The sequence below is a fragment of the Plasmodium fragile genome (assembly GCF_000956335.1).
Source record: "Plasmodium fragile strain nilgiri unplaced genomic scaffold supercont1.80, whole genome shotgun sequence".
In the NCBI taxonomy this organism is placed as follows: domain Eukaryota; phylum Apicomplexa; class Aconoidasida; order Haemosporida; family Plasmodiidae; genus Plasmodium; species Plasmodium fragile.
Window position 1 is genome coordinate 25,714 of NW_012192660.1, and position 23,637 is coordinate 49,350.

A 23,637-nucleotide genomic window follows, 5' to 3' on the forward strand; every position below is an offset into this window, starting at 1 on the left:
AAAAAAAAAAAAAAAAAAAAAAAAAAAAAAGAAAAGCGTAAGGATGTAACGCTACTCAGTAAAAATCTTCTTCAAGATTGGAAGGGAGCTGCACAGGGGGTGATGGTGGTTATGGTTTGCGAATTGTCCATTAAGGGTCACGTGGATTAAGTGTGGCAAGCCTTAAAATTGGTATGTACATTCGAGCTCAAGCATTTGACAATGTGTTACATAATCATGAGCGCTGCTGCGTGTTGTGTATATATATAATATGTACACCCTCTGCGTTGTGTAAATAAACTCCGCGAGCGATGAACACTTGGCTCAATGCACAAACAGGTGCACACGCATGTGTATACATGTACCCGCAAGTGTTTCACAAATATGTGGAAAGTTTGTTTTTTCCACCCGTTGTGAAAAACGCTCAGCTCTTCGTATACACGTGGGGAGAAAAAAGAAAGGGGGGGAGCACAGGTACTATGAACACATGCGCCAGTACAAGCATGGGCGCACGTTATGTGTTACACGTACGCATGCAAGCTTCCTTACTTAATAAAGTGACAAAACATGTTCTTGTTTGCAAGAAGTCCCTTACTGAATTTTAGGAAAAAATGAGTTTTTTTTTCTGTAAAACGTAAGAAAGCTTCTTCCAGGCGTTTGTTCCCTTCCTGCTACATGGCCGACGTGCGTACGTACATGTATACGTATGTACATGTACCTTTTATATAATGTACGCATACGGTAGGGATATATTTGTATAAACATATGAAACGTGAAGAGGAAATGGGAAGAGAGTTTTTTAAAAGTTAATATGGTGTTTATGTCCTCACTTCATTATTGCTACTGGCTCACTGCCATCTCTTTCGCATTCTTATCGCATCGCTATTGCTTTGCTTTTTTTTTTTTTTAAAATGGTGCTTCCCTTATTGCTTATTTTGACGCAAAAAAATTTTTTCGCACAGATCACATACGTGGCGCCGTGTGCTACGATTTAAAGTGCCCAAACGGAGTTTATTTTATGCGCAATTTTACGTTAGGGCTTTGCGAGTAGTGCAGAAGGGCTCGCCACCCCGCTTCTGCGCAAGGACACCTGTGGCGTGTATGCGTACGTACATAGTTTACGTACCGCGTATTCATATGCAATATGGCTATACCCTACGTGTATACATGTACACCGTATGCGTGCTTATACACCTCCCACAGTCCCTTTGTTCAACGATCCTTCATGCACAGCCCATTCATATATATGCAATGCATATGTAAAATATTCACACGTTTACCTTCCCACGTTCATCATATATTTTTTTTTATGTCGTTTGGCATTCGCGAATGTGTTTTGTTTCGTTTTACGTCATTCCGCATATAACTGTGCGTAACTCTGCCACATACCATGCTGTGCCGCTTTTGTTTATTTGGCCCCCCTTCACTTATATGCGGCAAAATAATATGAACGCAAAAGGCTGTGGAGGGGTGGAGCCGCTATGGAACAAATAAGGCAACCTCCCCCATTAGAGTATTGTGCACATAAATCATAATATGTATAGCGCATAAGGGAAAATAATAAATGGGAATGTTTTTTTTTTTTTTCGAAGGGTGCGATTTACAACAAAGGTTGACATGGGAATAAGATTGAACAAGTGTAAGGAGAATGCCCCTGCCCTTTTTTTTTTTTTTTTTGTTTTTTTTGCGTAAAGCTTTGTAGGAATAACATATACACCGTCCATTGAGGGGTTTCCATCCTAGAAATACCCCCACAGTTACAACTCCAAGTACACATCATGGACGCAGTGTGCAAATATGTTTCTATGTGTACGTGCCTTTAATATGTTTATAAAGAGGATACGTGAAGGATGAGGAGGTATTACGAATTGAATGAATGTCGTTATGTAGGATTTCTCCATCGGTTGGAGGAAAAGGGTTTGAACAGGTTCTACTTTCGTACCTCCCCCCCCAAAAGAGGTTATATACACAAAACGCGCGATCCAAATTTGCGTGCTTACATATAGCCCATTTGTGCCACTACCATATACTTTAGAAGAGACTTTACACAAGTGTGTTATCGTGCGTGGTTCAACTGGAGGGAAAGAGGCACCGAAAACAGGCCCATGGAACTGTGCCCATACTACACTCTTTTATAAAGCACAGGACATGGCTGTGTAAAGTGTGCGTTGTACATACAAATGGAACACGTGAGCAATATGAGCTTTCCCGTGCATGTCATCCCTTAAGTGTGCGGGTATAACTAAAAGGGTCTTTCCCTAGGTTAAGAAAAATTCGTTCCCCTATAAGCAGTTTCAAATTTGTTAATTTAAAAAATTTTTTTTCGCGTGTACCAATTTATGCATAAGTTTTATCAGCGTACAGCTCTTGGTGAACAGACGCTAAACAAAAGAGGCATGGTACAGTGTGCAGCGTTGGATGGTGAAGGAGGGCACAAAAAATATACAAAACACAATTTTTAAACACATCAAATATATGAGAAAAAAAAAAAAATTGTAATTCAATGTGGAAATTTAAGTGTAGTGGCACAATGGGTAAGCAAAGCAGTGCGTATGTGAAGAGGGGGGCAAGACGCTAGGGCGGTCCACCTTTTTGCTACCCGTTTGTTCTCCAATTTTATTCCATTTTTGTTTCCACACTGGTAAGGAAGTCCCCATCGGCTTCATACGAACCTTTTGCTTTGTCCCCTTCGGCGGTATGGGTCATTTCAAAACGTTGCAGATGATTTAGGTATACAGATTTATGTTGGCATCGGGAACATGGAAAGCAGCCAAAAAATTTTTTTAAATATACTTTGCATCCATTTTCCGTTCAGATCGAATCCAGACAAGCGATCAATATGTACATTCACTTGGTGAGGGGAAGATGGACGTTGCAATCCCAAAGAGGCCCATAAAAACATATGCTTTTAAATGCGTATATATAAATGAGGGCGTATATACATATATTTTTGCATACTCATATATATATATATATATGCTACATGGGGTGTATATATTATTATACACATGTGCCGATTTAAACATATGACAGGTTGTGTTAATTTAAAAAATACGGAAACATTTCCGTAATGAACAACATCATATATTTATGAAGCATCTTATGAGCATTGCGCGTTGTTGAGCGTTAATAACTCTATTTTTTTTTATTGGTTTTAAATTAATCCGTTATTTATTAAAATTCAGAAATTGTGCGCAGCATATGGGGTGTATCAAATGCTATTACATTGTGACTAAACAAACAGGAGAAGGAGCAAATGGAAATATACATATGTAGGTGGGCGCGGTACGTTCATGTGCAGGACACATGCATGTATATTGGTATACGTACGTACTGGCATGGCTAACAATGGCAGCGGTGTGTGGGCCCCTTGGGCAACCCCACTCCCCCGCAGCGTATGCATTTTTACATAGCAGCCCACTTTGCTCGGAAAATTACAGGTAACGTGTTCCATATTTACTTTCACTTGACAACACCTTTTCATGAGTAGGCCGAATTAGCAGATTCCGATTTGGGGTTGTAGGAGCTGTCTCTATCTTCCCGGTTGTCTGAATAAGAATTTTTCGAGTTGCTAACCGAGCGATTATCTTGTTCGTAATCATCATCGTCATAACTTTTCTTCCTGTTGTCATTTTTGTTATCATGTGACGAATATTTTTCCTTTTGATTTTTGCCCTTGGACGCATATTTAGCAGAACTGTTATGACTTGCGTCGGAGTACGATCTTGACCTTCCTTTTCTGTTGTCCTTATTTGTTCTGTCTCGCTTTGTATTGGGAGAGGCGTTATAATGATCATCATCATTTTCTCCGTCCGCGTATTTTCCCCTTTTACTTTTGTAGTTGTAACCTTTTTTGTCACTAGCGCGATCTCTGCTATCGTCCCTTTTGTTTTTTCTATCATACGATTGGTCTCGTTTTCCTTTGTCGAGGTCATCATGTCTGTAACCATCCTTTTGCCTCGATTTGGTGTCTTTGTAGTAGTTTCTATCATCGCGCCTGTCGTACCATTTTCTGTCTTCCCTGTTGTAATATTTGGGGCCCCTCTGCGCATCCTCGCCACCCTCGCGGTCGTATGTTTTATCCTTATACTTGCCATAGCTCTTGTCGTCCTTGTAGCCGCTGCCGTAATTTCTGTTGTCCTTATTATACCTCTTAGTATCATCCCGCTCGTGAGAGTTGTACCTGTTATACTTTGCCTTGTTATAATAATCCTCGTTTTTGTCGCCATATTTTTTATTTTCTGCCTTGTAATTGTAAGCAGGGCTCCTGTCATACTTTCGGTACTCATCATTTTTGTACTTATTGGGTTTTTTGTCCGCATCGTAATACTTTTTATCCTGGTCGTAAAAATCCTTTCGTTCATATTTTGGGTAGAAATTTTTTTCATACCTGTCCACATACTTTGGGTATGCATTCTTATACCTGTCATTGTGCTCGTCTCCTGGATACCCTTTCTGCCTTTTATTGTAGGAGCCTTTATAATAGTCATTATTATAAGCGTAGCCGTCGTCCCGTCCTTTTTCGTAATCCCTGGGTGGCCCATCGTACTGTCCGTATTTTCGTTTTTTATCATAGTAATAATCATTGTTATTATATCCATCACGTTTCATGTACCCCTTGTTGTGGTCTTCCTTATTTTCCATCCTAACAGAATTTGAACGTGACCTATTCGTTTTTCTATGCATTTTATAATTGGAATTCCGTTCATCATCACCAGCCCCCCTTTCGTGATTGTATTTGTTATAATGGCCATTTTCACCAGGTCTGGATGTAGAGGCATCCCTATCTTTCATTTTTTTTCCACTTTTTAACTTATCGTCATCTGCATTGTTATCATTTGAGTATCCTCTTTCCCCCTGACCATCCTTTTCGTAGTCATACTCATCATGTTCTCCTCCTTTGGGAGATTTTTCCATCGATTTATTACTATATTTTCTATTTTCACTTGTTCTTGCATCTTCCTTATCTAGTTTCTTTTTCTGCGAGTTGTCCGAAGAGTGACTACGTTGTCTTCTGTACCGACTGGAGTAGTCGTCATTTCGGTGACCACCACTATCCTTTGGAGAATAATGCCTTTTGTTGAACATGCTATTTTTTCTGACTTTATCATAGTAGTTATACTTATCATGGTAATTGTTGTTATAATTTTTTCGATAGAAAAAGTTCTTCCCATAAGGGGCATTGTAATTATTATTATATCTGTATTTGTACGGATACCTTCTGTAGGGGTACTGATTGGAATAATTATTATAATTGTCTTTGTAGTACTTAGAGTTGTTATATCTTTTTTCATTACTCTGGTCGTACTTGCCGCCCTCCGGAGCATTTTCGTTTGGGCTATCCTTTTGTTCATATTTTTTTGCTTCCTTATTGGAATTATTTTCATGTTCTTCCTTTGTGTTGTTATCACTTTCGTATTTGAAGACCCGAATGTTTTCTTCTTCTTCATCGTTCGGTTCTCCATCGGAAGTTACTTTGCCCCTCCTCTTCCTTTTGGTATCCTCTTGGTCCAATTTCCTTTTTTTAATATTTTCCAGGACAACCTTATTTTCGATTTTCCAGTTTTTTATTTCTCCTTTATATTTTGCTAAAGACTGGCAGAAGTCTACGTGTATTCTTCTGTCGTCAATAATGACGTTGTCCATTTCGAAGTAGGCATTTAGGCAGTCTTCCTTCTTTTCAAATTCAATAAAAGCGTACTGGAGTGAGTTGTTTGTTACTTTATCCTTTACAATGTTACACGATATGATGGGTCCGAATCTCGCGAAAATGGTTTTTAAATCATCTTCTTCCGTTACAGGATTGAGCTTACAAACGAATAGAACATTTTCTGGGGGCTTCATATCAGCATCTGGGATATCTCCCAAAATTTCCAGTGTTAAGGCGCTTGCTTTGGCGTCCTTATCCTTTAATTCTTCTTCAACCTTTAATTCTTTCTTTCGTTCCTGGTCTTCATTCTCCTTGTCTGCTTCGTCGTTCGCTGCATTTGCCTCGTCCTTATTGTCGTTTTCTTCCTTTTCATCTGCGGCAGCCTTTTTGCCCTTCCTCGCGGCACCTTTCCTAGGCTGCGGCTGTTTCTTACCCTTTTTGCCTTTCTTATCTTCCTCTTCCTTCTCTGCTTTTTCTTCTTCAATTTCCTCCTCTTCCTTCTGTGCCTTCTTTTTTTTCCTAACAGGTGCTTTCCTTGTCCTTCTATTTGTGCCTCTACTATCTACCTGCTTTTCCTCATTGTCCGCTTCCTCCTTGGCTTTATCCTCGTCGCTCAGTTGCTTGTTGTCATTCTTATCACCTGCAGGGCTTTCGTTCCCCTCATCTGCTTTTTCCTCGACGGATTGCTCCTCCTCCTTTTTTTTTCTTTTGAGGCCGAATGAAAACATATCCGCTGACAGGGAAGTGCTTGTGTGTCCGTTCGCCCCCGTGTTGATGGGGCGTTTAGTTTTGCTATTCCGCTTAGGGGGGCGTTTTCCTTTGCAATTAGCAAACTTCCTACGCCTTATAATCTGCTATGTTTTGAGCCACTTTTTTTTATAGCTATTTTCCTTTTACTTATGCCCACTTTTCCCTTTTCCTCTTTCTCTCTTCTCCTTTTCTTGGCTTCCCTGCTGCCCCCGTTTCGTCCCTTCAGCTTTAAATCTCTTCTATTAAGAATATATTCACACAAATACCTATTCTTAAAAATTTGCATTAAACATTTTGCTTCCTTAAACTGCAACTACCTATGATTACATCACTATGCTGCCCTTCGAAAGAACGCAGAATGAAACAAGGAAAACTTAACAATGGTGAGCAACTATCATAGATTTTTTAAAAATGTTGCACAGGAATAATATAGGATATTTGTACGCATTATTATACGCATGTAACTACGTACATATATATATATATATATATATATATATATATGGATTCTACAAGGGGGAGTTCATTTTTTTTTTTTTTTTTTTTTTTTCCTCTCTTGAAATAATACAGCATATATTATAAAAAAAAAAAAAAGGAGAGGTAAACCGTATATAATTGAAAATTAAGCTTTGACAAGGTGAAGCGGGTTCTTTTTTTCTATTATTCACAAGTATATATATATATATATATATATATATAGTTTTTTTTTTTTCTACGCGCTTGCATATAGGGTTATACTTTTTTTACCATTGGAGGATAGTTATGCATCCAGAATACAAGTATACTACTTACACTGTAATTGCGTACATGCATGATTGAAGCACCTTTTGCTTATTCATTTATGCGTATACGTATGTCGCACATATAATTATTTGATGACGCGTGCTGAAATGCCCTCATTTTATTCATCGATTCACCCTCCTCCTGTGGCTTCAGCCGTTGTTCTCCTTTTTACTATTAATATAATTTTCCTTCTTTTTTAATTTGTGCCATGGACAATTGGGCCCAGATCATTTGGGTTTTCCTTTTCTCAAAGCTCTTTTTGTTGTAATCGGCCCGGTGACACTTTGTTCTTTTAACAAGGGGAAAAAATTATTTCGTCGCGACAGCAAAGGTAGATGAGTACATGCCTGCGTGCCTACATATGTACACGGAGGTATGTGTATCATTCGTGGTCCTTGTGAAAAAAATAAGGATATACTTTTGCCCTTATTATTTACATTTAGCTGTTTTTTTTTTTTTTTTTTCCAATAATTTCCCGGGGATGTAAACACCATCATACACACGTAAGCCAGATTATGACGAACGGACGCGTAGGTTATTTTTGTTGGCGTTGCATATTGTTTGTGCTCCTTCCAGTGGATGGTTATGCACACGGCTTCAATACTCCTGTACATATGTGCATGTAGCATGGCAATGTGTGTTGGTAACACCTGCAGGGCGACCCATTGGGAGTGAAAGTTTGCGAAAAAAAACATGACAAACGTTTATTTTACAAAACATACTCTTCCACATGCCCTATTTCAAAAAGGCATATATTTATGACGTTTACAATATAATTTCATATTATATTATTTTCCCATGTTGGAGGGCATTCAAAAGCACTGCATGTTGTGTGGGGGGCAATGAGCGTTTCCCAATTGATCTGTTTGGGTATACAGCATTGTTTTATGTGCACATGTCTTCCATTTTTCCGACTGCACAAATTGGCCTACATTGCGCAACTGAAGGGGGGCAGCACGTGCGTTTAAAATACTCACATATAAATATGTATACATATTACGTATATGTGCATACCTCACTACTTCACCTTAAACCTTACCATCCCCGAGGTGTACGAAAAGTAAAGCATAAACATACGCCAAAAAATCGTCCTCTGTGCATTTCCACAGAACATTTGTCCTATCTGTTTACATAAAAACGCAAAGACGCAATTTTCAGAAAAATGTGTCCCAAATGACAGTGCCATACAAAGCACATATGAGTACACGCCGTCTTTAATAAATTAATGTGCAAATTTTGAAGGGCTAAATTCATAGTTACAAATAGGAATTTTTTTCACGAATTGTGTGCACGTAAAATACATGTCTGTGCATGTACATATATAACACGTATATGATGTCATATACGTTTTTGTCCAAAAGCTTGGAGTATTTTTTTTCCACCTTTGACAGTTTTAACAGGCACAAAAAAAATGACAAAACCATACGTGTGGCGTATACCGCTCTATGTACAAACGGGTGGGCGTACTTGTAGATGTACAGCACACATGCAATAAATGCATCACAATTTAAAAAAAAAAAAAACACACATTTTTCTCATATTCGTATGCGTTATAAAATGCAAAACACTCTAAAGGGGAGGGAAATAAATGACAAAGTGTGCATTTCATAACACTTTAGAAAAAATTATAAAACAATTACAAAAATTTGCATAAAGAACTGAAAAAAAATACTGAGTTAATTATGAGAGAACAAAAAAAAAAAAAGAAAAAAAAGAAAAACATAAAAAGACGGGGAGGGCAATATACAGCGGTTGCGTGGTGTGATGTCATTTTGCCTTTAACAGTGAAGTTCTTCATACATCCTTTATCATTTTGTCGGCACCTCTGCATCTCATCGTTCTTCATCTGCCAAAAGAAGCGCCAAATATGCCCACAGACAGACTCGCCAAAATAACATCACCTCGCACACAGCCCACACTTGTAAGCAACACACGATTTTTCAAAAAAAAAAGGAAACATACTCTTCTAATTATGTACGCATAAAAAAAAAAAAAAATGCGGCTCAGCAGGAGAATACCAAATACACGGTGTGATCCGCAATGCGCAACCTGCAATATGCAATCTCGAATCTGTGATGTGCAAAGGAAGACGCCACTAAATCCGGTCTGCATCAAATGGCAAACAAACATGCGGCGTGCGAACGGGGAGGTGCCCATATATATGTGTGTACGTGTCGTATGGACGCCCTGAAACCTTTTAAGCCTTGCCGTCTTCCTCTTCCTGCACCTTGTGATCGATAAAACTGATGGAATCCTTGACGCAGTTTTTAATTCTTCGGTTATATTCAATTCTGTTTTCCACAAAGAGGAGGGCAGCTTCCTGATTGGCTGGGCTGTTCGGGTTTGGGTCACTCAATAAGGACTGAATGGAGGTCAGTATTGCAGAAATGTCGTAAATAGGACTCCACTGTTTTTGGAGAATATCAATACATATGTTTCCGTCCATGTATATATTTGGGTGAAACATTTTGGTCAAAAATTTGACTTTGGGAGGTTTGTTTGGGTATTCATTTCCAAATAAAAGTTCCAGTTGAAAGGTGCCTACAGGGAGTGAACACAAGGGAGGACGTGTTTACAAGATCACGTTGTAGACGTCTTTTTTTTGAGGTCATCCATAGGGGCGGCCTATCGATGGCACCCTTAACAATGGCGTTATTTCCCTTTTCGGTAAGCACGCTCTTTTTAGTATTCCCCTGTCTGTGTACCACACGTAGCAACGTAACAAATTAGTGCAGCTTTTGCTTCTCCAAAAGGGGGTTATTCCTTTCACTTGTTTTGCATAATCCTCGAAGGGGCAGGAGGATATAACTCTTCCCCCCCTTAGCCTCTATTTATATTACCTCCCTCCCAAGGGGTGTCTGCTGGCCCAAAAATAACCGCTCGCCATTTCATAATGTCATTTCCTATTGGGGAGCCGCTAACTCCATATGGTGAATCAGCTTGCAATTTTCTAAAGTCCCGAATTAATCTCTTTTTCGCCAAATTAGACATTTTCCTAGAGGTATGCAAAAATCAAGCTAATCCTAAATGGGTAATATTAGGAGCGCATATATTTGTGCAAGCCACCCTTAACATATGTCTGCATACACATGGGTTGTTTCCGATTTCCTGTAGGTGCCTTCTCTTACAGGGGAAAACAATTCTGTAAGGGTCGCTGCTACTGGGGCGCACTGAAGTTAAAGGGAAGGAAAGGGAAACACACACATGGATATATATATATATATGTATTTGTTCATGAGTGCATTTGTGTTCATTTCATGGCGCTGGCAAAAAATGGACGCGTTTTCCTCACAGCTGAGCAGTTGGGAGACATGGCGACATTCCTATAACGGTACTGCTGCTAAGGTATTTTTTAATCGGCACAAATTGGGATTACCTCAACAGGCGGATGTCCTACGTGTGTGTGCGTGTGCGTTGGTAGCACGGTTCGAAGCAGGTACTCATAGGCTATCCACTGATTTATGAGCAAACGTGAGGGGTTTAAAGTGATATGCAATATATGTGTGTCAACTTGTTGATCAAATGGGAAAATTTCTCTTTTATATATGTATGGAAAATTGGACGGAGACGTAACGTAAAAATGGACTTGTTCACTTGTACAATGCTAATAACTTTCTATAAACATGATTTGCTGTTTTTTTTTCCTTTCGTGTGAATATCGTGAAAATGCTAAATATTTATGTGCATAGTTGTTATCCCGAAATATCAATGCGAGTAAAGGCAATTTTGACATTTCGCTCAACTAGTGGAGATGCTAACCCAAAAAAAAAAAAAAAAAGTAAATTTTTCACAGCTTTGCAAACTCATAAAGGAAAAATGCTCGTTTAAATTACGCCTTTTCCCAAGCTGTATATATAAATAGTTATTAAAAATGTCCACGAGTGTTTTTTTCACCCATTTGTCATGTGCGCGTATTCATTAAAAGTTCACGTTATTAAAATATGATGTACATTTTGGGAGGATACATTTTATCATCAGCGTTTTTTAATGCCTATGTTTCTCTCAGGAAGTGAAAACGCATGCATAGGTATTTTTACCAAACATACGAATGTTCGTTTTGGCTAATTTTTTTGGACTTTTCGCAATTTCTCAACTTTGTGCTGCTGCCTATTTGCGCGTAGCAATGTTGGTGGCATAATAATAATATTATACTTGTGTCCCGCTTTATTATTTCCAATTTGCCTTTTTGCACGTCGCGGACGCACGTCGCTTCAGTTTGGCCAGCCCAACTCGTCGTTTTTTTTCAAGTCTTTCTTTTAATGTTTCTGTTGGCTCCTGTTTGCCCCCTTTGACATTTTTTTTGACACGTTTATAACGCTTTACAATTCCCCCTTTTTTCATTGCTGCAACAAACGTGGAGCGAAAAAAAAAAAAAAAAAAGTTTACATAATCACTCGTAAGAGCTTGGTATGGTGAATACATTTATCTATTCATACATACAAGCGTAGATGAGTAATGCAGCAGTTCCGGAAAATATAGAAGTATGAACGTTATAGGGTGAACAACAAAAGGCAGAGAGGTCACCTTCTGGCCGCGCTCACATAGCATGAACAGTCAGCGTGTTTACTCATGTAGGGGGATTAACTTTTCATTTTTCCAATTAGTATATTCCCACGCCAGTGATGCCCAATTTGTGTTCACATTAGGGTTATATTCGTCCCATAAATAATCATATGGCACATTTGTGCGTGGGGCTTTGTACGAACAAACTTGACACGAGAACTAACACCAGTAGGTTCTTCCCCCTTACCAGAGAGCAAATCTTTATGAAGACCAATTGACACCTGTGTATAGCAGGTTAAAAAAAAAAAAAAAAACAGTCACTTGTAACGTTTCTCAGGAACACCAAAAAGGGCAAAACATAAGTCGCACCAAACACTAATGACACATATGACAGGCTGTACAACAAAAACGCATGTGAGCACTTGTTTTTGAAAAAAGCAAAGCAGTTGGCTATCCAGCATAGAGAGGTATAATATTATTGACCTGTAAAAATACCCGGAGAAGGAAGTTGCGTGTGAGGTGTAGAAATTACCCCTCCTGCGTGAGCAGCGTACCGATAGAAAAGTACATTGTGAAAGTGGATTGAATTGTCTTTTACTTCCTTTTATCTTGTTGAAAAATCATGCCGAAGTACTACTGTGAATATTGCGACATCTACCTAACACACAGCTCCCCAGTGGGGCGCAGACAGCACAGCCAAGGGAGAAAACACATAAATGCAAAAATTGAGTATTTCGAAAATTTACTAAGGGAAGAAGGTATAACCCCACAGAACTTTTTAGGGTTTCTAGGAGACAGGGCTTACAATAATATGCTAGGAAATTCAATGATGAATAATATGATGCCAGGAAATTTCCCGATGCACATGAAATATGGCAATATGAAGCACCAGTCACATTATTCGCGTCATTCACATCGCCATCATATGTCCCATGGTAGGTACCCCAGGGACAGGCATAGTCATCATGGTTACTCTAGTAAATTTCACTCACACCCTGTGCACCTAAGTAGCAGTAGCATCCGTAGCATGCTAGGGGTTCAACAAAATAAACATTCTGGTAACATTTCTCCTTCATCAAACTCTATGCATGGTAATGGGAAGATGTTTAATAATGTCATTCGAGACTTGGTAAGTCATGTGAATGTTGACAATGACCCAAGTAAGGACAGTCAAAATGAGGAACGAATTAGATCTAATGCTATTGACAACCAGAGGAGCAGCATAAACGATCAGGGAGACAATGCCGATGCGCTCAATGCCAATTCTTGAACTTCTACTAAGAATGACAACAGGCGTGTGGATTCCTAGACGACGGGATCATCTGCATGATGAAGGAAAATTTTGAAAAAATACCGAAGGTACATATATAACAGCATTAAGCCTAAACTTTAACGGGTCAGCTGCATTGAGCTTCGCCCATTTTGTTGGTGCACCCAAACTCGTCACTGGGGCACATTTGTGACAAAACAGAGGCATTAACTAACAGTAAGATTAGGAAGGATCTTTTCCCACCACTGTTCATGTCGTACAATGAAAGAAATTCAAGAGTGACGGGATGAAGTTCATTAACCGTTGCGAGTTGGCATTTTTTTAATTTCGCAATGGGTTAATTTATCCATCATTCAGCACCTCCTTGCGTACCTCTTTACTTTTTTTTTTTTTGTGTGTTTTTACCTTCATCGTTATGTCACATTTTCCGATATTCTTTGCCCCCTCCCCCTTTTTTTTTTGTCTATTTGTAAAAAATGTGAACACAAAATTTAAGTCTGCAATTTAAAAAAAAAAGAGAAAAAAAGAACAGTCATAAGGAGGAGAGGATTCCTCTCCCACGTGTATGTGCACATCTATGCCAATTGGGACATTTTAGTGCCACCCCATTGAGGGTAATCCTATTTATTCAAGTCCCTCACCCTCTTGAGGTTACGTTTAATCCTCCTCAAGTGGGTATAAACTGCCCCTCGATGCGTGTCAAATTGTTCGTTCTTATAAAAATTTAGCCGCTTCAGCCCACATCGGAGACACTATAAGCGGTGTGTATGATTATAACCTGTACTTGTATTGCCACTTTGGTGTTTATTCTTCTGTTGCATTATTTCGTTGCTTTGGTCCCTCTACCTCGAATCAAACATATGTACATATTGCATATACACAAATATATGGACATTTGTGCACGTGTAAGAAGGAGCACATGGAAGGGAAGCAGGAAGTTCTACGTGGGGCACTTAAAAAAATGTAGGAACGCTGCTTAGCAAAATATACTCATCCACAATATGAATTAAAATCAAAAGGGCTGAATGAAGGAGCGGTGAACAAGGGGTGTAGAAGCACAAACGTGTAGGTGCATATGTAGAGGGTAGGGACCCGCTCGAATTACGCAACGATTTACAAAAACTTTGCCACTACTTTAAAACAAACGCATGCGTAACTGATTGTACATCATAGGCGCAGAAACGAAAAAAAAAAAAAAAAAAAGTGAAGACAAGACAAAGGGGGAAAAAAAAATATCAGAAGCAATCTTCGTACGCATGCTTTGCGTGCTTCTTCTCATGGTGTTCCTTCAGGATGGACTGGTTAACTGTACACATAAAAGTGTGTCTACATAATTTACAAATAACGTTCAAGTTCTTCGAGGCATCTTTAACGGTGCTGTTTTGTTTTGCCTTGTCATTTCGTTTAGATGACCTGATCCTGTCCACTTCGCGTTGGTTGCCTCTCGTCATTTTGGGCTTCGGTTGTTGGGTTCTTCACTTGCGCGTTTGTTCGGTTGTTCCGCTGCGCGCTTCTGGGATAGAAGAGTCCACTTGTCAGTGTACAGTTAGCACAGGGGATATTCCAAAAGTGTCTTTCCCTATTTGAGATTGCCTGCGCGGCGTACGCATATAGGCAAAAATGGAGTTCTGCTCATATGTATACGTACATATGAACATTTATAAACATGATGAGCACCCACGCTGGCGCAGGAAAATTCAAACTATTCCACACAGCTCACCTGGCAATATGCTATGTCATCAAACGGAGAAGAGTTATTAAATCGTTGCCCTCAAAAAAAAAAAAAAAAAAAAAAAAAAAAAAAAAATGCAAAAGGAGAAAAAAGTCAATTAAAGAAGGGCAAAAAGATTCACTCTTTTAACGTGATTATTAACAAATAAAAATAACACACGCAAAAATGACAAAAAATTAAAGGAAAAAATAAAAAATGGAAAAATCCAAAGGGAGATAAAAAACTGTGTCACTAATTCTTTAAAAAAAAAAAAATGTTTGGAAAATCATTTAGTGAGCTGATGCATAGCTTCTAATAAATTGCCAATTACGTTTTTCTTGTTAACTTCATTTTCGCGCAAAATTGCTGAACCATTTTTAAAAAAACAACTAGCATTCACCTTTCCCAAGGTGTACAAAAATTGAACTGCGCAAAGTAGATAACACTAAAATGTATTATTGAGGCAAGAATTTTTTTTTTTTTTTTTTTTTTTTTTTTCCAATTTCTATGCCGCCAACAAGGACCCCGCATTATATGTATTAATTGAACTGTACGTGACGGAGTTAACAAGAGGTGGTTCAGCAGAGAACACGCAACGGTATACGAAAAAGTGCACCAAACGAACGGGGGCAACCACGACAAGCCACAGTTACAACGATAAGGATAATGAAACGTGACTCCTTTTGGTAAGTCAAAAAATCGTGGTGGTCATCTCTTATCGAGTGAAATGCGGGGATGTAGCGCAAATGTAAAGACGACTATGCCAAAGGAGCCTGATGATATGCCAACTGCTAACCCAATGTGGAGGAAGAAGCGGTATGCAGCGGGCGAGCATTTCTTGGAAAACCAAATGGTTTACACAAAAACGCATGTTCAACCTGGCATGGTATATAGCATTGATAACACAGCAGTTGGGTGAATGGTTGGGCCAATATAAAGAAGCGGATAAGTGACAAGCTGCAAAGCTTCTCCCACTCAGACATTTCCGCGAGGAGGTCAATTTTGTTTATTCTTCTTGAGCGTATCGTAACGGTTCAGTCGTATATCTTTTTGGCGATAGCAGTAAGGGGTAACACCAAGTATAAATTTAATTAGGGTTCGTTCTCCCAGTAAACCTGCATAAGAACTTTATGGGCCATTTGGTACAACAAGGATTATCGTCTTTTTTTTTTTTTTTTTTGTTACCTTATATATATTCCGTTCCCCTTGTCTCATATTAAATCAAACCATCCGTCTACATCTCCTTGTAGTAATGTTGGAAAATCCCCTCCTGCCTCTTCCCCCTGCTAAACAAATCAGTACACTTTGTTTCCCTTTTTTTTTTTGTTTCACCACATGAAGTGAAAACGTATGGCTATGAGGGACTGTCTCCAATCGCAGAGACTTTAAGGAGTACGCTAAAATTAACACTAGTGACCATTTTGCCTGGGCTAAAGTTAGCGTATTAGCCTTACATATATGTACACACATACCCGGTCATTTTACTTCCCGCCGCTCGAGCGCCACAACGGCGCAGCATTATTCATCGTTTAAAACGGGGGCAAAAGGTAAAGTAGGTAAATTTTACAAATTGTAAAATGAGGAGACCGTTAATTCGGTTTACATGAAAAAAAAAAAGCAGGAATAAAACATACACGCGTGTGAGTATATCAGGCGCATGTGATTACACACGCATGTCGATGCGCATGTATACACGTATTGTACTTACACCTGGGAATATACTTCAAAACTTAACCACACTGCATATTTCCACAGATTTTTTCATACATAAATACAACAACAAAAAAAAAAAAAAAAAAAAAAAAACCCAAAAAAAATTCACTAATAAAAAAAATTTTAAAAACAACAATAAAACAAAGTTGAAAAAGCCAAACGTGAAGAAGGATCATACATATATACATGGGCACACATACAGGAGGTTGTATATGTGGTGCTTGGATAAGGTGGGTTTAAAGAAACCACAAGGGGGAGAAGAAGAAGAGGAGATGGTGCAGATTGCGTTGAACTTGTTGAAACAGGAGGGGCAAATATGAGCATGGGATAAGCACACAAAAAAAAAAAAATAGAAGCGCAGAAATAGCCCATATAAACATGAAGACGTAAGAAGGAGATGATGGCCAAAGAAAAAAAAGTTCAACATACTTTAGAGTTCCACGTGCTTGTACGATCACTTATTGCATCATCGCGTAGCTTTGAATCTTCTGTCGGTAAAACTAACAGGTGGTGGTTGGGGAGGGGGCACAGCCGATGGGTAGCAACAAAAACGGTCTAGGAAATTGCAAAGTTATTTTACCAAAGTGAAACGCGCGTGTTCAAAAAAAAATCAAGTCTTCCCCTCCAGCAAAATCCATTCACTACTTATACATGTAGGGATTCATCTGTTCCGTCATGGTGTTCATATAATTGGGGGAGTTTTTATTGTTCGAAATAATATTCTGAAGAGAAAATGGATTTTTATCTGATACAATGACAGCGGAAAAATCATCGTTGTGCGAACCACCAGTATTATTGCTGCTATGGTTACCACCACCGCTGGCGCTGTTAATGGCACCGTTAATGGCGTTATTGCTGCTTCCATTGTCATGCCACTTTGTTCTATCATTTAAATTGCCCTGGTTGCAGTACCCCATTGCATTGTTCATGTTGTTCGTGTGAGCACCCTTGGCGCCGTTGGCATTATTTGCATTGCTAATTGTACCACCATTTAACATAAATGGAGAGTTAGGGTTACTATTGTGAAAGTTTTTATTCTTAGAACTATTCATATTATTATCGTAAAGCATCTTAGCATTAATCATATTTTGGTTATTCATCATGTATGGATTTTGTGTGTTTGCAAAATGACTGTACATGGAATTGGCGTTGCTATTCTGTTGATTGTAATTGTGGTTTAAAGAATTTCTCTTATTCATCAAGAAGAGTCTGTTGTTCATATTTCCCTGTTGGTTGTTCGGGAAATTTGAACCTTTAAAATAGTTTACATTATCCACGGCCCCATTACTGTATCTGCTTTTGTCCACGCCGGTGTTGTTGATGTTAGTGTCGAAGGGGTCATAAAGGTGCATGTTCATCTTATTACTGCTATTTCTTGTGTTGTTACCTGGGTGGTTGCCACCTGTACGGCTGTTCCCCTGTCCACCGGCGCCGTACTTCATTTTGCCTAACTCCCCCTCCTCGCTCATCTTCATATTATAATTGTTAGAGTAACCCATTTTGTTATTATAATGATGAGGGTTATAATCGTCCAAACATAACGGGTTGTTTGCAGCATTCACCATGTCGGTGTTCGGCGAATTTATGTATTTCGAATTGTAGTGGTCCTTCGCAAAGTGAGGAGAGTCAAAGGGATGGTTCCCATGACCCACACCGCCTTGGTTCATTCCGTTCGGAGCACCAAGGTCGTTAAAATTACCATCCCCTATTTGATTATAAGGCATGAGAGTCCCATCAAAGTCTTGGAAGCCATTGTCCATATTGTTGTTTTTATAATCTGAACTGTTCATATTATTCGAATTCATAATTCCTATCATGCCAGGAGTGGTATGATCATAATCATTAAGACAAAATTCATCATCAAAGTCATCATAAGATTCATCATATTTCTTTTTCTTCTTATATTTATCTTTGTTATGTTTGTCTTTTCTTCTATCTCTATCTCGATCACCCCCGCTTCTGTCCTTTTCTTTATCTTTTTTTTTTTTTTTTTCTTTTCTTATTTTATCATCATAATCGTATGAAGAGCTATTATCATCTGACAGCACTTCAATGTGCTTCTTCCCTGATGAGTGTCTACTTTTTGACTTGGACTTCTTTTCATTATTGTGATGATGATGATGGTGGTGATGATGACCGCTGCCAGATTTTCGGCGATGCTTATTGCTGCTATTGTGATATGAGGAAGATGCTACTCCAAATTTTTTTTCTAGTTTCTGTACATCATAGTAACTGATGGAGTCTTCACCGATTCTTTTTTTGTGTTTACTTCTGAATGAGCATCTGTCGCATACAAATTCGTAATTGTATGTATCCACGAAGGTTGGCTTCCCGGCACTGCAGTAAGTGCATCTTTCTTTGGACGACAGGAAAAAAAGCTTTTCCACCGCGAGGGCTTCTTCATACTCCCTCTCCGATATCCCTAATTGTGTGGCGGATGACATTTTCTCTTTTGCGTATTAAGTGATGATGGGGTGATTACGCAGAGTAATGCGTTTATATGTAAGTGGTGCATGTATATAAGCGGCGCGTAACACATATATAACACAGAAGTCTGGCACCTTTTTATACACATGCACACATATTACACATAGCATATACAAACAAAATGCATATGCTTTTTTAAAAGATCATAATAGTTAAAGCAAAGCGGACGAAAAACTGATTTACATAAAATAAGCAGACACAGCTTTACTATTTATGCTGCGCCTTAAACAGAATGCAAATAAATAGGGTGAAAAAAAAAAAAAAAAATTCATTTTTTCCCTTTTTCCCTCTAGTAATAAAAGGCTTAAAAGCAGGGCGCGCGCGGCAAAAACGGGGCTGTTCCTTAAAGCTATATACGAATGGGGTGAATTCTCCGCAATTGAAAGCGCGTAACGTTAAAAAAAAAAAAAAACGTATGGTACATATACAAATAGCAATTTTTTGTACATACGCGAAATAAATCACACACTCACGGGATCAAAACACATACACACAGTAGTCCGCACACAGACAAATATCATTATGCATAGGCACACATATTTGTCGCTAATCATATCATTTATATGTATATCAAATAGGGCCTACTTTAATTTCCCCTAATTCGTCGTGCGTACGAAAAAGTGATATGGGTGAGGGGAGACTTTTAACACGTAAACGTGGGATGAATTAAAAAAAAAAAAAAAAAATTAATTAAAATATTATGTGTGTAATGTGCCGGCTCTTTCCGCGTTATGTGCCTGCCTATTACATCAAATACATGTATAAATAAAGATGTACATACACACGAGTGCAAATGTGATTATGTGTAAACCACAGATCGTGTTTACCCCCTCAAACGGACGCAAATTGTTTCGCGTTCTTTTGAGAAAAACGTGAAATTAATTATATGCTTAAAATTTGCTTAAAAAAAGAGGCATGAGACCGACCAGGTTAACTATGTATGTGTGCTTGAGGATATTTTTATATGCATGTGTATAAATTTGATCCTGTGTAAGCGTAAAGGCATACACAAGTGTACATGGTACACATGTGTATACTTGCACATATAAAACATCAATACGTTAAACTGTAACGGTATGCGGTCTTCTCAAACAAAAGGGGGAAACATAATAACGCCCATTTCATCTCCTCTTCTCGTTTTTTTCTTGTTTTTTTTTTTTTCTTTTCTTTCCCCTTTTTGAGTGAGAAACGGGAGGAAGCTGAAATGGACTTACACACAACAGTTATGTAGATTTACGTTAAAGGTGAAAAAAAAAAAAAAAATTTTTAATTTTTATAAAAAAGGAGAGGGAAAAACATACACAACGTTTTAAAGCCGTAAAAAGTACATAAATTGTAAAACATGGGGAAAAAGAGAAATATACGAATAAGTGGGGCTCTACATGTACAAAACAACAAACTATATGTACTTGTATACATGTACGTTGAGCAAAATGCATAAAAATTGTTATGTGTCAAGTATAAAAACAGCGTGTAAAAAAAAAAAAAAAAAAAAAAAAAAAGAGGGGGCATGGGACACAAGGAGGGCGTATAAAACCTTAACTGATTTTATGCGCAAGTTATGTGTTTATACAAATGTACAACATGTATTTGTGGGGCATGGCTTCCAAAAGGCGCTTTTGGCGAGCATATACACCCGTTTACATGCAAAACGTACGTTACACGCAAGCGCGAACGCATCAGTACAGTGTGTTTATGCATATGTATATTTGCGAAATCGTACGCTCAAGTGTACATTCCGAAGGGTATGTCACGTACGCATAAATAACATCGTGCGCGCATGTACATACGTACAACATACAATTTTAACCTGTACTGTACGTCGACTTGTGCTCAGCCAAGTTTTAAAACAAACTTCTACAAATATGCGGCTTCGCCTGCATGTAAACAAACGCTTAAAAGGAAGATTTTCAGTTTTTATATTTTAAGCAAAAATATAAAAAGAAATATATGAACATATCGTTTCATTATCGCCATTTATACTTTTATGGCAATTTTTTGGCACTTTTTTTTTTTTTTTAAAAAATGATCATGAAAATAAATTTATATGTTGTAAAGAATATGGATTAAAAAATAAATTTTTGCGAAAAAAGATGAAAGTGATTACAAATACCATGTGGTGGTAAAACACTGTACATGTAACTGTGATTATTATGCGCATAAGTATACATGTTACATGCGCACAGATACGCGTATAACATAACTCTCGTACGTTACGGCACAATATATGCCACTTTGACAAAAGAGAAATTGCGCGCACAAAAACAGAAAAGAGTAAAAAAAAAAAAAGAGAAGAAAGGTTATTTTTGGCGCAAATGATATAATCCATACTGCTCGCGCGCCGCACGCCCGAACGCTATCCGAAAAAGTATTCATAAAAAAGAAAAAAAATGCCTCCAAAAAAAATTCGTATACGTATTATATGTATAACAGCACTGTACAGTTGCAAATACAACAATTATGTACCGCCAATAATGCCATATGTTTAATTTGAACGTAACAAATGTCCGCTCGACAACGCCCATATAAAATATACGCACTTAGATATTGCACTTGCGCTGTTTCGCCCTTCCTCGTCGCCTCATATAAACCAACCAGCTAGGCTATATCTATGGCGCATATGGGTTATTTGTTATTATAAACATTTATATGCATTCATAACACGCATGGGGGTTAGTCTTTTTTTTTCTTTTTTCTCTTTCGTTTTTTTGTACATGACCACGTTGATTAAAATGTTCCAACCCCTCGCTTGAGAAGTTACTGCAATAGGTATCATTATTAAGAAAAAGGATAAATATATTTTATACATCCGAAGGGTTTAGGCATGTATATTATGTATTAGCAAATGAGTCAGATCACTCTACGAACAAGTAATCGCAAGACAAATACCTTTAAAAGAAATATATATCGTTTTTTTTTTCACCTTATAAATGGGCTGTACTGCATTTACAACCATACAACAGGACTTGCTTTTGGTGCAAATGGAATAATTCTGCAACTCAGCCGATTTTTAACTTTGAAAAAAGTGATATGAAAAGAGAAAAAAAAACGTCACTATTTATGAGAAGTAGCCGTTTTTCTGCTCTGTGCCTAATTAAGCACATATAATAAAATGCTGCTCTGTTGCACAGTTGTGAAAAAAAAAGAATTGTGCGCATGCGATGTTATGCATGTCAACATGGAGCCATGTGCCGCGCAACGGCTTAACTGCTTACGTGAGGCAGAATAATAGTTTAGAAGGGCACTTAGTATTTTACAACCATTTAACGCCTTAAGGAAGGCCACTCTTTTGTCGCTTTGCCGTTTTCCTACTTTTATGAGCAACATGTGACTCGGCCCAAGGGGGCACAAAAAAAAAGGCACTATCATATAGGCTTAAGATTAAACAAACCGACCTTCGAGTCGCAATACACCTGTACAGCATGCAATAGGCTCAAGTGCCCATGTGGATAGGATCGATTCGAATCGACAAATCGTGCTTTTAATCCTCATATGGTTCGAAAAAAAAAAAAAGGGAAAAAACATATACATATATATAAACTCACCGGAACACGCATGCACATGTCATGCTGGGGGAACTGAAAAGAAACGTCCGCTGATCCGAGTACTCTGTATAAGATTAAGCCACTCATCGTGCAATGTCATGTGAACTATGCACATTCTCTCTGTACATGTTGATATCAAATAAGGCACCTGAACGAATTTTATGTAAACCACTGGATTTGAATCTGTGTACGGGTGTACGTGCAATTGGGTGTTCACTTGGATATGCTTTTTTACATGCGCACTCTTCCGCTGTAGAAGAGAAGCTACTTATCATGTTCAAGTTTTTATTTCTCTTTGCCGGGATGTGCACTCTGCCACTTTATGCAACCACTAGTTGCCTTTAAAACAAACCCTCATAAAGAGATGTGGTCATTGTGCTTGAATGCTTAATCAACAATTGCTTTAAAGACAAAGTTCGAACGTTTTCGTGCGAGTGGATAGAGGCATCATATATGTATGTAGATTATCAAATGGGGGAAAAGAAAAATCAAGTCAATCAGGTCAAATTACATCAAATCGCGCCAAAACAAAACAAAACCACTTGCACGCGCAAGCGCAGTATAGCAGCCGCGGAAGCAGCCAAAGAGGCACAACCGCAACCGCTGGGGTGTAACAAAATTCATGAACATACGAAATTGCTTTGTTGTGCCATGTTGCGGCTGCGCGGATGTGAAGCAACGAACAAAATAAACCTATAAACCAAAAAATTAAAAAATGCATAATATTTATAAAAATGGGGGTGAATTGAAAAAAATTTCCGCCCAAGAAAGGTTAATCAAATGAGGAGTGCAATATCAAAGGTGTGTGAAGGTCTTTACGGAAAGATGGTAATATGCACGCAGGCCTCGGCGCACGTGTTATATTGTGTGCATCCCCCGTCTGCCCTTCGCAGCTGGTAAAACTGATCACAAATATTAGTGAAAACCAAAATAAATTAGCATAAAAAAAAAGGACAAATTATAGGCTCCCTTTATATTTTTTCCACTGAGGGGATGTTGTTTTGGTCGGAAAGATTCAGCACCTCGATGGGGGACTTTTGATGTAATTCGTTTCTGTGTAATGGTAGGAAAGAAAGCTAGATCTGTACAAGTTCCAACGAAAGGGGACGGTCAATATGTACTTAACATCTGTATCAGCTTGCATACCCACGACCTGTGCACGTTGCAGTTTTGGAAAATCATTACGTAATTTTTTTTTTTTTGTATATTTCTTTAAACGTAAGATGGTAGCAGTGGGGGGGGTGAA

At 38.4% G+C, this 23,637-nt stretch overlaps 6 protein-coding genes across 6 annotated transcripts; 1 reads left to right on the top strand and 5 right to left on the bottom strand.

Moving 5' to 3' along the window:
* Positions 1-3,459: 3,459 nt before the first annotated feature.
* AK88_04875 (uncharacterized protein) lies at positions 3,460-6,357 on the bottom strand (the record flags this gene model as incomplete). The annotated part of the gene is made up of 1 exon (XM_012482479.1): positions 3,460-6,357. The coding sequence occupies one exon, from the start codon at positions 6,355-6,357 to the stop codon at positions 3,460-3,462; it is 2,898 nt and encodes a 965-aa protein (XP_012337902.1).
* A 116-nt stretch (positions 6,358-6,473) lies between these two features.
* Positions 6,474-6,665, bottom strand: AK88_04876 (uncharacterized protein; the record flags this gene model as incomplete). Its single annotated transcript, XM_012482480.1, has 1 exon — positions 6,474-6,665. The coding sequence occupies one exon, from the start codon at positions 6,663-6,665 to the stop codon at positions 6,474-6,476; it is 192 nt and encodes a 63-aa protein (XP_012337903.1).
* Positions 6,666-9,359: 2,694 nt separating this feature from the next.
* On the bottom strand, positions 9,360-10,153 carry AK88_04877 (uncharacterized protein; the record flags this gene model as incomplete). Its single annotated transcript, XM_012482481.1, has 2 exons — positions 9,360-9,703; positions 10,003-10,153. The coding sequence occupies 2 exons, from the start codon at positions 10,151-10,153 to the stop codon at positions 9,360-9,362; spliced, it is 495 nt and encodes a 164-aa protein (XP_012337904.1).
* Positions 10,154-12,287: 2,134 nt separating this feature from the next.
* On the top strand, positions 12,288-12,935 carry AK88_04878 (uncharacterized protein; the record flags this gene model as incomplete). The annotated part of the gene is made up of 1 exon (XM_012482482.1): positions 12,288-12,935. The coding sequence occupies one exon, from the start codon at positions 12,288-12,290 to the stop codon at positions 12,933-12,935; it is 648 nt and encodes a 215-aa protein (XP_012337905.1).
* A 1,235-nt stretch (positions 12,936-14,170) lies between these two features.
* On the bottom strand, positions 14,171-14,386 carry AK88_04879 (uncharacterized protein; the record flags this gene model as incomplete). Its single annotated transcript, XM_012482483.1, has 1 exon — positions 14,171-14,386. The coding sequence occupies one exon, from the start codon at positions 14,384-14,386 to the stop codon at positions 14,171-14,173; it is 216 nt and encodes a 71-aa protein (XP_012337906.1).
* A 2,614-nt stretch (positions 14,387-17,000) lies between these two features.
* On the bottom strand, positions 17,001-18,803 carry AK88_04880 (uncharacterized protein; the record flags this gene model as incomplete). The annotated part of the gene is made up of 1 exon (XM_012482484.1): positions 17,001-18,803. One exon carries the CDS (start codon positions 18,801-18,803, stop codon positions 17,001-17,003), a length of 1,803 nt encoding a protein of 600 aa, XP_012337907.1.
* Between the last annotated feature and the right edge of the window lie 4,834 nt (positions 18,804-23,637).